The sequence below is a fragment of the Patiria miniata genome, unplaced genomic scaffold (assembly GCF_015706575.1).
Source record: "Patiria miniata isolate m_02_andy unplaced genomic scaffold, ASM1570657v1 HiC_scaffold_7, whole genome shotgun sequence".
NCBI classification, from domain to species: Eukaryota; Metazoa; Echinodermata; class Asteroidea; order Valvatida; family Asterinidae; genus Patiria; species Patiria miniata.
Window position 1 is genome coordinate 31,070,223 of NW_024037074.1, and position 15,027 is coordinate 31,085,249.

Genomic DNA, 15,027 nt, shown 5'->3' on the forward strand with positions numbered 1-15,027 from the left:
TGAAAACCCAAATCATAAAAATGGAACCGTTCACCATTCATGCAGTCTTCCTGAGGTTAAACCTACATAGCAGAAATAAGTAACGATGTTTTTAAACCTATTTAATTTACAAAACCTTTGAAGCACTTCAACACTTAATTACGTTCGGGCCACACATATGTGACCCGCTCTGCAAAAATGAGTCTGTTGTGGCAAAACTGACATTTTGAGTTAACTACATTAATGAAATGGGAATGAAATAAGCTTTCATTTGGTATATCATGGACCTCTCTGGGATATTTGGTTGCATTGTTGTGCTTGTTTCATTCTGTAAAGTTTTTGCAAAGCTAGAAGTGTCTCAATGGAGAAAAAAGGCTCTGAAAAATGACAAATAAACTGTAACTAACCAAGAAAAGCACCAAAGATTCATAATTTTTTTCTTTTTCTTACAATATTTACATTTCTGTGTAAGATATTTGAACTAAAACTATCAAACAACCAAAATAAAACAAAAACAAAAAAAATCCAAATTTTGAGCAAATTTTTACTGTTTCCATTTCAAAATGGCAAAAGCTTGAATTCAAATTATGCGACATCAGACTCATTTTTGCAGAGCGGGTCACATATTTCAATAAGTTTTACGTTTTCAATGACTGCCAATGATTTATCATGTCAATCACACTGGTCTGCAGACATAATGAGCATGTGTCAGCCTTCTGTGAATGGCTAAATCAGAGATGCCACCAACATATCAATAAAAAGCCTGAAACACTACTAAAAAAAACTGAAACTACCCTTACCCCCTTTCAAAAATGTGTTTTCTGGATGTTTCAGACCAAATCCAGCACTTTTAATTTGTCACATTTTTTGAAGAAAAAAAAACACCCTGAATTCAGGTTAAAACCTGAAAAGTTGCATCTCTGCTAAATGTTTAAACGTTTAAACGATTCTGAAAATATTGGCTAAATGTTCACAAAATTAAACGCAAAGTCACAACCTTAATCTCAAAATAAACAGAGATTATATCAGCTTACAGAGAAATTGTTCAGTAGTCCGTATTCACAATCCGCGCCAACTTCTTCGCAAGCAGAGGTGAAGTTTCCCGCGATAACGTCTGCGATGTCACCGGTGGCCTCCCTGGACATGCACGCCCCCAAGACGACCGCCAATCCGGCGTAACTGACTGAGGTCATCGCTATGGCGATCAGGGTGCCCTTAGGAATGGCCATCTGTGCATCCTGGCAATTTTTGGTTCCAAAGCAAAAAATTAATATAGACGTTACACACTTTTTGTGTTAAAAATGTAGCGTTAATAATGCACTGTAGCTTTAGTGGAAACCACTTACTGCATGTGAATTGCAAAAAGGAATATAATAACAGACAGATTAATTGTTTATACATGTAAAATTATGGTTAAAAACCACTGAAGTACAAGTCTTTGAGAAAACAAGGTAAAAACAAGAGAAAACAGTGCTTTCATTTTTTCGCATAAGCTTCAACAAGCCATTTGCGAGTTAAATTTGAATAAAATCTGGAACGCTGACTTAATCCAATGCTTTGAACGTTTTAACTTTGCATTCTCCCGACCAAAGAGACTGTTACTATATCACGTGATTCGGGGCAAGCCTTATGCTCCGGCATGGTCTGGTGTCTTTGAGCCATTCTCACCCATTGTGAACAATGTATTGGTGCTGAGCGTCTCTTAATACGTAACTATGCAAGAGCTTGCCCGAATCATGTGATTAGCAACAGTGTCTTTGGTCTGAAGAATTCAAAGTTAAAATGTGCCAAGCATTTTGAGCAAGTCAGTGTACCAGATGTTTTTAAAATTTAGCTCCCAAAAAGGGTATAGGTCACTCGCAAATGGCTCATTCTACTTTGAGTGTCCTCCTTTGAACACTAAAAGTTAAACAATCTTTTTGAGATTAAAATTTGTTTTGCGACCCATTTCAAAAATGTGAAGACGTTTTTTGCAATCAAGTTTAGCGCCAAATTGAACAAAAAGCTTGGTTAATTTACATCATTTGATAAAAACACAAGATTAAAACGTGACAATACACTCTAAAAACTAGCCGTGAATCAGAAACCAAAACTCACTTTGAGGTCCCCTGAAATATTTGCACCTGCCAAAATCCCAGTCGCTGCCGGAAAGAAGATGGAAAATATGGAGAAAAATCCTTCGTTGTCGCGATAGTCCGGACCAAAATTCTGACGAAGAAGCTCAACTGTAAAAATACAGGAAAAAAAAAATTGGAAAGAGGTTTTTGTTTTAGGCCTGGTTGAGAGTACAATTTTGGAAACGTTTATGGATACTTTGAGCAAAGTGACTAACTACAGGGCGAGTTAAAAAGAAATTTACCTCAAATCTTATTTTCAAAATAAAGAACTTAACCCTAACATTCCCAAATCCTCCAAAATCCTCTTTGCAAAATGGAGGATTTTCCTAGATTTAGGCTTTGGCAAAACTGTGTGACTGATTTTGGACGATGCACTGTGTCAAGGTCTTAGGCCGGACCTTGTGTTGTTTATGCTCAGCCGTACATTAATTTAGGCCCATATTATAATTAAAAACCTCTGCACTGCTCCAGGATGTCACTGGCTCTGCCTCAGCATATTGACAGTGATTGCTGGAGGAGTTTGCAGGATTGCGGCAGTGGTCACCCCTCCAAGGACCACATTCAAGAAATAACGGAGCATTTTGCAGGATTGAGGCTGTATGCAATGTTTACATGGAGGCAGTTGGTGGATTTTGCAGGATTCAGGCAGTGGTTACCCCTCCAAGGACCACATTCAAGAAATAATGGAGGATTTTGCAGAATTGGGGTTGCATCCCAGCAAAAATGCCTCTGAGGAGTTAATAGGGTTAAGGTTACTCGTGACTGGGACTCGGACTAGACCTCTGTGACTCGTGACTAGGACTCGATGTTTGGCGACTCGAATACAAGTATGTGGGTTGAGTTTTTAGTCCCTACGTGATTTTGGGTTTTCTCCAGCATAGTCTTCCGGGGTGTTTTCCTTCCACTTCTAAAACTGTAATTTCATCATTGTCTTCTCTCTACAGGTTTCTTCAGGCTTGTGAGCTTACAGTGCCAAGGGCGTTTTTTGAGGAATCCTTTATAGTTTCATTACAATTGTTCCTTTACCTTTGTAGTTCTGGAACCCTTGAGCCCTCTCATGGTCCGGAGCAGGGATGAAAGTTCCAACCATCATGTTGACCATTGCGATAACTAGAAGAAGCAACAGAAACAACTGGGCCTAAAAAAAACCCAAAGAAAGACGTTATGCTGGCAATAATGCAAATTTATTTATTCATCCTTACGTAAAAGTCTATACACAATTTACACATCTACTGTGATCCAATTTGGCTGAATTTTTTTGGAGCTGCGCAATTTTACTGCCCGTATCTCCATTTCATAGTTGATTTTATGAAGAACATAAGGGCAATTCCACGGTTACTCACCTTACATTTTTGATGTACTTTTGAGATTCCTTGGGCTGTAATTACCTTACTGAAAAGGTTTAAGAACTATTATCCCTATGGTAGATAGAGTAGACCTAGACCAACCTCAGCACCAAAGATGACATCCAGAAAAATGTGTTATGTATGATAAACAAGACGCACAAAATTGGTTACTTTTTGTAACGTGAGCAACCGATTTTGTGCGTTTTATCATACATAACACACTTTTCTGGATGTCATCTTTGGTGCTGAGGTTGGTCTAGGTCTACTCTATCTACCATGGGGATAATAGCTCTTAAACCTTTTCAGTAAGGTAATTACAGCCCAAGGAATCTCAAAAGTACATCAAAAATGTAACGTGAGTAACCGTGGAATTGCCCATAAGATGTAAGCAGTGTTGTAGTCGAGTCCACCACAAATGACTGGGGATGACTGATATAAGAGGCTTTTTCTCACAGTTCATCTTAACAGCTTGTGACTCACAAGTCTTCATGAGTCCCATCACAAGTCCTCCAGACTCAAGTCAAGTCACAGGCTCGTCAAAGTGAGCTGGGACAAAAGCATTCCTTAGTTATTGTTCATCCCCTTGTACACGTACATGCGACGGGATTTGTGAAAGGATTTTGCTCTTGACCAGACTTGCATGGAATCGTGGGGGACTTGATCCAACAATGTTGAGCAGGATGTCCATATTAAAGGCAATACAACAATGGTTCTGGGGCTAGAGATGAAGCCAAAGCTGGAGGCACTCTCAACGTTTGACAAACGGCTGGCGACTTACCCTCGCTTCCCACGCCATTCCGATCATGGTAATCCCCAGTAGCAGGATGAGAGTTGCTTCACCAATGATCCGAACATCATTCTGGGGATCAACGATCTTCAAGCCATTGTCCTGCATGGGGGATGGGATGGGTATTTGGGTAGGGGTAGGGGTGGGAGTGGGAGTGAGGGTGGGATGGGGGTCGGAGTGGGGTCGGAGTGGGGTCGGGGTTGGGGGTGGGAGTGGGGTTGGGGGTGGGAGTGGGGTCAGGAGTGGGGTTGGGGTTGGGGGGGGGAGTGGGGTTGGGGGTCGGAGTGGGGTCGGAGTGGGGTCGGGAGTGGGGTGGGGGTGTAGGTGAGGGTGGGGTTGGGTGGCAGTGAGGGCAAGAGTGGGGTCAGGAGTGGGAGAGGAGGAGGCAGATAAAGCACAAGATGGATAAGAATATGTAACCTTGAGCGAGTTCAACCGAGGACCACTGCTGGACTGGTTGTTGATTCATGACATAACTTACACCAGTGCATTAACAGAATGTGCTAACGTCTCTAGTCAAAAGATGCTCAAATACATTCTGGGCTTCGCGTGCCTGCGATCAGATCAGGGTTTCGCCATGTGTGGATGACATAGAGCCCGGTAGGCCGGGGCCAGTTCCTCGGCCCTGGCCACCTTTGGCAAACTGTTACAGCAAATTCAAAGCCATAAACCCATATAGAAGTCACACCTCAGGGGAATGGGCTCAAATGTTGAGTTTTTACTAAGAAATAGGATTTTCTTTTCAACAAAAATGGACGGGGATAGGTTCTTACTTTTGAGTTAGAAGGGTTTTTGAGTTTGCAGGTTTTGACTTATTGAGATTTCACTGTATCTATCTATCTTTATCACTTACACGTACAATACAAAACTTGTTTGGACAAATAAGGTAAATGTCAGTAAGTGACAGTCAGTGAGTCAGTCGGTGAGTCGGGGAGTGAGTCAGTCGGTGAGTCGGGGAGTGAGTCAGTCGGTGAGTCGGGGAGTGAGTCAGTCGGTGAGTCAGTCAGTGAGTTAGTCGGTGAGTCGGTCTGTGAGTCGGGGAGTGAGTCGGGGAGTGGGTCAGTCAGTGAGTCAGTCGATGAGTCAGTCGGTGAGTCGGGGAGTGGGTCGGGGAGTGGGGGGGCGAGTGAGTCAGTCGGTGAGTCAGTCAGTGAGTCAGTCGGGGAGTCAGTCGGTGAGTCGAGGAGTGAGTCGGGGAGTGAGTCAGTCGGTGAGTCGGGGAGTGGGGGAGTCGGTGGGTCAGTCAGCGAGGCACAAAGAGGATACCTGGCTGGCCCTGGGACCAGCAAAAATGCCAATGTTTAACCTACCACCAACAGATCCCGTACGACTTCTGCAAAGCCAACAACGTACATGGCCACAGCTATAGCATTGGCGATGGAGAAAATCAAGCCGATAGATCCACCAAACTGAGGCCCGAGACTGCGTGAGATCATGTAGTAGGCTCCCCCTGCAAGATAGCAAATCAGATGATGGCACCTCATACATATTCACGATCCAGTGCTGCATTCTCACTGGTCCATTCGCCCTTTGCACGCTTCCGCCATATGCATGCATAGCCTCGATCTGGCAACGTTACACAATAAATATAGCCGGTTAAGTGATTCCCGTGTCGGGGTTCTTTGATTCCCGTGTATACGCGGGAATAACTGAACTGGCTATATTTATTGTGTAAATACCAGCGTCCATTCCCAAAGCTGGTCTAGGGACTTAATTTAAGGGACTTAAAAAGGGACTTATTTAAAACCGGCCAAGCACATATTTATTCCCTTTAATATAACATGGTTTATATTTGGTGGATAGTTGATAGTTTTCCTCCGTGTGGGAAATTGACAAACTAGTTTGAAAAATGATTTGGCAAATTTAAAGGAAAATCAAAAACCAAGATTCCAACTGACAGATGTGCAGTGACCTGATCACCATGGCAACCTACCTCCTTTGACCTCGCCATTGGTGCAGATGGCAGACATTGACAGCGTTGTCAGCACGGTTACCACGGTAGCCATCAGGACGATCAGAATAGAAAAACCTGACACAAATACATACAGAATGTCAATGTATCAAGTTTTTTATTCTACAAAAATACATGTTTCTGGTTACCCCCCCCCCTCCAAAAAGGGGGGAAAATCTCAATATACATGTATGTAGTTAAGATTTATAAAAGTGAAATTTATATTGAAACAATTTTATGAGGTGCTATTATGTTTTTTTTAATAACAAAGCTATCAGCAGTCAAGTATCAACGTATAAACCTTTGTAACTTTTGTCTAATGTTTAAAAGTTAAGGCTAACCTTAAGAATGTAACAATTGATTGATACCTCTTCAAACGTTTTTCTTCTTCATATTTTTAGGTTTTTTTCCTTTGTTTTTTCTTTCTTTTGTTTTGTTTTTTACGTGTGGTCTAGCGGTGGAGCACAGGATTCATGATCGTGAGGTTGTGGGTTTGAAACCCCATCGTGGCCATGCGTGTTGTGCCCTTGAGTAAGGCGCTTTACCTCAATTACTCCTCTCAACCCAGGTGTTAAATGGGTACTGGCATTATTGAATGCTGGGAAGGTAACAGACCTGCTGTGGAGGAGGTGTGGCAATCCCCCCACAGCAGCATACATGCATGAGTCTGGCCCGATCGCTAATGAAAGAGAGATGGGCACTATGTTCCTGTTAACACAGGTTCTTCCACTTTACCTTTTTTTCCTTTCTTTTTCTTACCTACGCCAGCCTGCCCAACAATCCACGACATGCGCAGAAATAACATCACACCCCAGATATTCAGCAGACATCTGACCTGATGTACATGAGAAATAGCACAAATCATCGAACAACTACACAAATTCACTACGTTAGACATGCCTTGTCTTGCTAATACTAAAGAGGGTATGCGAGATTTGACCTCAGTGAGGTCATGTTGTGCATCTCTCTCTATAGGATTGATGACATCATACGCATAAGGTCTATTGATGTATTTAGTTGAGGCAGTGTACTCTTGACTAGTGGGTGCCAGTCCCTTTCAAGGTTCCGCATTAAATCGTCGCGTCAGTGCAACAAGGTCGTAACTCCATTCTGCAACAAAGTCGTATCTCGCGCGAATACGCTTCGTGCAACAAGGTCGTATCTCGACGTCCACTGACTTTGCGTGTACATCCGGGTTATTTTAAGCGAGATATGACCTTTTGACATTCTAAAACTCGCGTTTTGCGTTCATAACTCCATTCTGCAACAAAGTCGTATCTCGGGCGAATACGCTTCGTGCAACAAGGTCGTATCTCGACGTCCACTGACTTTGCGTGTACATCGGGGTTATTTTAAGCGAGATACGACCTTTTGACATTCTATAACTCGCGTTTTGCGTCATTCATGCCATTTTGGAAGATACATGTACGACCTTGTTGCACTGACGCGATGAAATTTTAACTCTGAGAAGGCAGTTATAAATAGACTGCAGTTATAAATAGACGTCTTTGCTTTCGTATCAATGCTTTCTTCTTCTGGCCTTCGCAGGATGTGACTTTATTAGTTTCAGGAGACCACCGTTCTGTATGTGACTCATCACATTCAGTGAGTAATGACTGACGTGTCACCACAAGCATTTGTAGATTTAGTTAGCCTGAACATGGAACGAAGGCGAGTTCACAAACACGTACTTGTAGTCATCTGTTTTCATGAAGCTGCACTACACCCAAACGGCCAAGAAAAAAAAAGGTTTGTTTGAACTTTCTCACTGCATTCAAATAAATACTGTGGGTGGGTGGATAAAATCTGTCTAGGGATGGGGTCACGAAATTTTTATAACCGGAAAAAAAGGGGATGATGGTCAGATTAACTTTTGATGCTTGCAGATTGAAAAACTGACTAAATTCTGAAAATCAAATGACTTTGTATAATTCATTTACAGTCATTGTTTTGTGCTGTGTCACCTATTCAATGCGAAAAGCACCGTCGATATATATCGATATTACTCAAATAGTCGCTATCATTTTGATATCGATATCGCCGATAGCAATTTTTCAATCATATCCAAATATCAAAATTTGAGGTCTTCCAAATGTAAAACCTCCAAAGAAACCGCCCGTTTGGACAAACTCTCAGTACTGAGATTTGTTTTAAAAAGTTTGAGCAATATGCTCCAGAGAAAGCCGTGGAAAAATGGGACTTGAGATTTTGTTTGTTCTGTTTTTTTAAATCAAACTCTCATCTTTATGGTCTTCCACTTTTACACGGAATAATCAATGTACAGAATATTCTCGATATCGGATTCCCGATATATATCGATTATTGAAAATTCTGATATCGACGGTGCTTACAATGAAATGTTTTGCAGGATACATCCGCCCCTTAAGTAGCCCCCCCCCCTACCAGCAAAGGCTACCCAGCCCCCCTCCACCCTCCCTCACCCACCCCGGGATCTGACCAATGGGACTTACCAGTACTCCTTTGATCCATCCAAACTTGACCCCTGCGCTGGCCGGGGTTGTGGGTGCCGCACTAATCTCAGCTAACCCTCCAGCGTCCACGGGCGTGTCAGCAGCCTGGTTCACTAAAGTCTGGAGAAATCAATTCACAGGTACATGAAGTGAGGGGGAAAAAAACTTAATCTCAGACAAGAGTCAAGAAAATGGAAGAATCCGTCGGGGGCACGTGTGGTATAGCGGTAGGGCATAGGATTCATGATCGTGAGATTGTGGGTTCGAGCCCCGCCGGGGCCATGTGTGTTGTGCCCTTGAGTAAGGTGCTTTACCTCAATTACTCCTCTCAACCCAGGTGTTAAATTGGTACCGGCATTATTCAATGCTGGGAAGGTTACAGACTCGCTGTGGAGGAGGTGTGGCGATCACCCCACAGCAGCATTACATGGACTTGAGTGTGGCCTGATCGCTTCGAAAGACAGATGGGCACTCCATTCCTATGAACACAGATTCATCCCCTAATACCTTTACCCTTTTAATCTCAGACAAACTAAACACAAACGATAGGGCCTACCACATGTATGACTCTGGGATAGAAACATCAGGGAATACAACCAATTCCTCTTTTGAACGCGGCACAAACACTGTTAGTTCAAGATTTGTAAATTTTAATTACTGAAAAATTAAGACTTTTCTTGTTTTTCTATCACAGATAATTTAAGCTGGACAGTCACCAGTTCCTGCGAACCTTCAAAATGGAAAAATTTAATCGAACAAAAGCATCAAACAAATTTAAAAATGGCAACATTGTCCCTTGAAAGGTTGTGCCAAGTCCGTTTCTGATCAGGTACAAGGAGCTCTGGGACCCAGCAAGCTGACACCTTGGATATTTAGACATGACGACTGATATTTTTCCATTTTCAAAGTTTAACTATCAGGAACCGGTGACTGTCAAGGTTTAATTATCTGTGACAGAGAAACAAGAAAAGCAATAACTTCAAACTGCTATGTAATCATTCAACAAGATGAACTACACAAGTGTTTCCCCTGGCTAATGAACTGAGCAAGGTGGCAAAACTTCAAATTGATGATTGAAACGTACTTTACGCAGTCTGCAAACTGAAAAGGATGCAGCGCTCACAAAAAGGCACGAGGATTCCATCTACAGTATCCAAATTGTGAGTTCTTGATACATAGAGGTCAAGGAAAACGCTCATAACTTGCACAAAATGAAAATCTCTTGATTAGTATTTCCTTTATTGTAAATCTTCACAGAGAGGTGGTGATATTGGTAAAAATTGATCAAGGTGGTCAATGAAAGTAGCGAGGTGGGCCGCCTCATGTTTGAATGGGCAGGGGGAACACTGCTGCACACAACATCAGTCAAACCTGTATATATAGTTCATCTGCTTTAGCCTAACCCTAACCCTGCTGAATCCAACAGGATCCAACTATGTCACACACCCGATGGAGCCTGTTGGATAGAGCAGTAAACCCCTTGTGTACATTCCTCATGCAAAACGTTGGATTCAGCCGGCAACTGAACCGCATTATAACGCCATGTTGGACTCTGTTGGATTCAGCAGACAACTGAAAATGAGGCACAGTGGATTGAACAGGAAACTCCGGTTGGACTCTGTTGGATTTAGCAGGGTAGTCCTGAGGAAGTACTAGAGGGTAATTATAGCCACGAACCTATCAATGACCCCTCGTATAATTACCGTAAACCGGTCGCGCCTTTTTCTCCCATGCTTAAGTCAGCACATCCTGTGTGCATGCGCACCTATACAAGTACATGTACATTGTATAGGTGCGCTGTACTATACAGTTAATTACCCGAGCGAACGTGTGGGCTAATGGATAGCACATTGAACTCACAGTCACGGAAACACGAGGTTGGATTCACAGTCACGAGAACACGAGTTTGAAACGCAAACGTGCCACTCATTTAATAATATTGTTTCCATTCTTCCCAAAGTATGAGTGGTCTTCCTTTTATACTGTTTTAAACAGAATCCAACACTGAATTGCAGCATGTTTCATCTTATTTTTCTGAATAAGCCCGTTCGGTATTTCAATGACCCGAGGTCATTCGGGATAACATCGCTGACGTGATGTTACGCGATGTTAGCGCACGCTCATTTTGCTGGTAATTTACACGCAAGCCTCGTGCACCTGTGGTCATGCGCCTTGGAAACGTTCAATTATCCAGAATGACCTGTGACCAATATCATTGTGCACATGCACAGTTGAAATACCGAACTGGCTTATTGTGGCTCTGGAAGTCTTTTTTTTTTCTTTTAAAGGAAATCCCCTAAATTGCATTAGGTCTGATTCTCATCTCCTGAATACAAAGTCAGAACGGCAATGTTTAAGTCCTACAAAAACACTCACTGCGCATGTGTCGGTATATTAAACAACGAAAAAAATAGGGGACCGGTACAAGGTCAAATATACACTGCCAATAGTGTATATTTACTTTGAATTTGTTGAAGAGTACGTGGACTGAACTTTAAGAAATCTTGATTTCTAAAATTTTGTAAGCTCAAAGGCTTTACCGCGGATTTCCTAGCAGAATGTGTACAGCTTATGAAATACATGTACATGCACGTACCACAACTACACCATTTAAAATCCCATTTGTACTTCTTGTAACCTGTCCGACAACACTGTCGATTTACCTTGGGTTCGTGAAGTTCATGCAGGGTTGGTCGTTGTTTCCCTGTAGCCATCAACGAAAACCGATTCCTGTAATGATCCAGTGACGGCAAGGCCTCCACGGTGTGACCGAAGCTGTGCGTCGCTAAGGAGTGTTCCATGGCGTCATCAGCACTCTCCTGCCTTCTTGGACTACTCAGTGTACCCTTCCTCGAGTTTCCATTCCGCTTCACACTTCGCTTGCCCGGTTCCTTCTCGTTGATGATCTTGACGTGAAACCGGCCGAGTTTCTTTTTGGAAGGGGACTTCCTGGGGCTCCTCCTCTTTGATCCATTTTCCAGTAGTTCGATCTCCTCCATGTTGTCGTCAGACTCGTCTTCACTGGCAGTCTGCCTGAACCCGCCACCCTTTGCAGCTTGTGACGAAGTAAGTGCCGATCCCCGATCACCGCCTGCACCGTCGGCACAAGCTTCTGAGTCACTCATCCTAGCAGTCGTGGAGAAACTTAGCAGAACGTCAACTTCCTGTCAGGTGAAGGTTGCTGCCTAAGAATACATCAATGATGAAATTAAAGGTGCAGTGTATGCTGAATCACTCTTACGAGACATTGAATACATATGTCTTAATACACAATTCAATTTAGTTTGAAGGAAGACGTTTAATCAAAGCAGCCGGTTTAATTAAAGGAACTCTTCCTGATTTTGAAATCTAGACTTTTTATACTTGACATTCGCTACAGGTTGGCGCGGACATTCAGGATTTTGATTACATTGGCTTATCTGGCACCCAGACCTATTTCCTTGAAACTCAATGGTTCTGGAGTCTGGGGTGCTGAATGGTAACACATAACAACCATGAAATATGGTCTGCAAATATGAATAGATGTTTTCATCGGATGACGTCACTCCACCCCGATCTATGGAAGCTAGCTTTACTTTAATACCATCATTAAAAAACCAGGGAAAATCGAAGGGTCAAAGGTTCATGACCAATGAATCTGCCAATGACCTCAAGAAAAATCCTGCAATCAGTTCGGACAAACTTTCGCCTATATCTCCATGGCCTAACAATACAAGTAACGTTAGGCCAGTCATGCGTCATACCATGCCACTAGTAATATGCCAAATGTAGACCCGTGAAAGTGGCATTTATAGTATACAATATGATAAAAATAACACAGGGAATGGATGTTGCAACCTGAAGCTACTTCGGCGGTTGTGTACAAAGTCTTCAGAGAGTCAAGAAAATTTTTGAAGTATTTCCAAACAAAATTGGAAATGTTTCTCAGTCCGAGACTCATGATGTGACTAATTTAGCAACATTTTTCCAATTGACAATGACTGACCTTCATTGGGATGATATCGTCAGACCCCCTAAAATTACAATGAATTACGAATACGAGGATATGTTTTGATGCACTCGCATTCAATTTGCCTAGGCCAACGCGCGCGTGTTGTGCAAGTGTTACCTGCCATGCCTGCGTTAATTATGCTGACTCAAGGATAGGCCTATATGAAGAAAAAAAAACAGCGTCAGGTTGCAACATTCTTTCCAACCAGCAGACCAGAGAATTGTTGTGTGGCCCATAACAATACCAGTAACACTGACAGTAACACTACAGAGAAAGTCCTGTATTTGAGATATGGTTGTGTGAATTGTGATTGGCGCATGATAACGTTACGGTTAAAAATAGAATTCGCTCATCATCATTCATGATCGTGAAAAGTCAAACCGGTTTTTGTGAATAGCCAATATTTATAAATAGCAATTACCTAAAGATGACGTAACGAAGCAGACTCACTAACTGGAGTGCTGGTTATGTGTTATCAAAAATCACCGTGGAAACATCGTAACAAAATGCCGAGACTACAGCGGTTTACTTCCGTAACACACAACAGACAAGCGACGGTGATCGATCGCCGCTTTCGCTCGCGCGCTACGATATTTGTACGAGAAACTGCACGACGACCGGCCAGTGTTATTCCCCGACTTCATTATACGATTCAACACGCAAACATGTTCATTTAATAGAGGGCCAATCTAGACATATTTTGACCTTTGACATTTTAATTATATATTTATTTATTTATTTATTTATTTATTTATTTCATTTTCCGGGATATTACAAACAGTGAACTACAGACAACGCAATTACATGTACAAATAACACTGAGTAGTAAACATAACAGAAAACATAACAGAAAACAACACCCAAAAAGCTCCCGCAGGATTACCCAAAAGAAACAAGTTTATAATTATGAGATGACGAAATGAATGAGCAATTAGCTCATTTCTCTTGACGACCATATAACAGCAAAAATGGGTATTATATAATTACAGTTGTTTTTTCCACCAATTCTATTCTTCTTAGAAATTCAGCTTGTGTTCAGCAAATAATTCCAAGCGAGTATATAACCCCAAAGTGTTCAATAAAAAAAAAAAAAGATTTTGAGAGAAAACCATGAAAAAAAAAATGAACAAAGATGGGTCGACACAAATTAAATGTTACCAATGTTTTTAATGGGAAAATAGTCATATAGGCCTATATTTCAAAATCTTTAACACTCCCTTTTCAAATTTTCCTCAAATATGCTCTTTTATGTATTATATTTAATACCAAAATTGTGATGAAGGGCCAAAAAGTTAGTGGAGGGATCTAAAATTCAAATAACTTGACCATCGGACCAATACTTCTCGAAAGTGTGTGTGTGTGTGTGGGGGGGGGGGGGGGGGGGGGCATATCTCGATCAGAACTATGATGCGAGCGCGAAGCCCTAACGGCGATTTTGGATCGGTGGTGCGATCTGAGGCACTTTTTGATCACTTTTTTTTTAGCGAAAGATTATTATTTCAACATCATTCTCGAGTTTGGTCACGGTGTTATTGAATCAGCTATTCTGAGCTATAGGATCACATAATTATAGGCTAAAATTTGTATAGAATCATATGTTACAATTTGTAGCCTATTATGATTGTATGATAGCTCAGAATAGCTGATTCAATGACAGCAAACTCGAAAATGATGTTTAAATGATGATCTTTTGCTTAAAAAAAAATGTTAAAGAGGTCAGAAATTGCCTCAGTCAGATCGCACCACAGAGTGTGGCTAGTAACATTAGTAACAATGGAGGTAGAAGTAGATGATGCGAGCGCGTACTATATCCCTATATAACGGCAATTTTGGATAACACCGTTCTGTGTGGTGCGATCTGAGGCAAAAAGTAATCACTTTAACCATTTTTTTTTTAAAAAAGATTATCATTTAAACTTCATTTTCGAGTTTGGTGCCATTGAATCAGCTATTCTGAGCAGAGCTACAGAATTACAATTGGTAGCCTATTATGCCTATATGATTCTATAGCTCAGAATAACTGATTCAATGATTTCCAACTCGAAAATGATGTTTAAATGATGATCTTTTGCTTACAAAAATGGTTAAAGTGGTCAGAAATTGCCTCAGTCAGATCACACCACAGATTGTCTAGAATCCAAAATCGCCATTAGCCTATAGGGCTAACATTAGTTGGTATGTATAATCCCCCCCCCCCCCACCTTTGAGAAGCGATCAATGGACACCCTTGTACATGTATGCTGGACATAACTACACTGAAACAGAAACCGTCCCGTTGCATGCGTTGTCCAACTCTACGATGTAGCCTACGCATGCGACCTGCCTGTGATGATGGTAAGTCCTTAAGATTATATTCTCACATACCAAAGCACATATCCCGTCTCG

The 15,027-nt window shown here is 41.8% G+C and overlaps 1 protein-coding gene across 3 annotated transcripts in view; it reads right to left on the reverse strand.

The window, feature by feature from the left end:
- LOC119744861 (solute carrier family 12 member 2-like) overlaps positions 1–15,027 on the reverse strand; it is a 33,665-nt gene extending 18,638 nt beyond the window's left edge. The window contains exons 1-10 of one of the 3 annotated variants that reach the window (XM_038221040.1): positions 13,064–13,261; positions 11,315–11,836; positions 8,652–8,771; positions 6,940–7,015; positions 6,163–6,258; positions 5,540–5,679; positions 4,221–4,331; positions 3,123–3,234; positions 2,077–2,204; positions 1,014–1,217 (exon numbers count right to left, since the gene is read on the reverse strand). In XM_038221040.1, the coding sequence (XP_038076968.1) occupies positions 1,014–1,217; positions 2,077–2,204; positions 3,123–3,234; positions 4,221–4,331; positions 5,540–5,679; positions 6,163–6,258; positions 6,940–7,015; positions 8,652–8,771; positions 11,315–11,776 (1,449 nt within the window). In that variant the 5' untranslated portion in view covers positions 11,777–11,836; positions 13,064–13,261. Of the gene's footprint in view, positions 1–1,013; positions 1,218–2,076; positions 2,205–3,122; positions 3,235–4,220; positions 4,332–5,539; positions 5,680–6,162; positions 6,259–6,939; positions 7,016–8,651; positions 8,772–11,314; positions 11,837–12,759; positions 12,914–13,063; positions 13,262–15,006 lie in introns of those variants that run through there. The other 2 variants (XM_038221039.1, XM_038221036.1) reach the window with 2 other exon arrangements.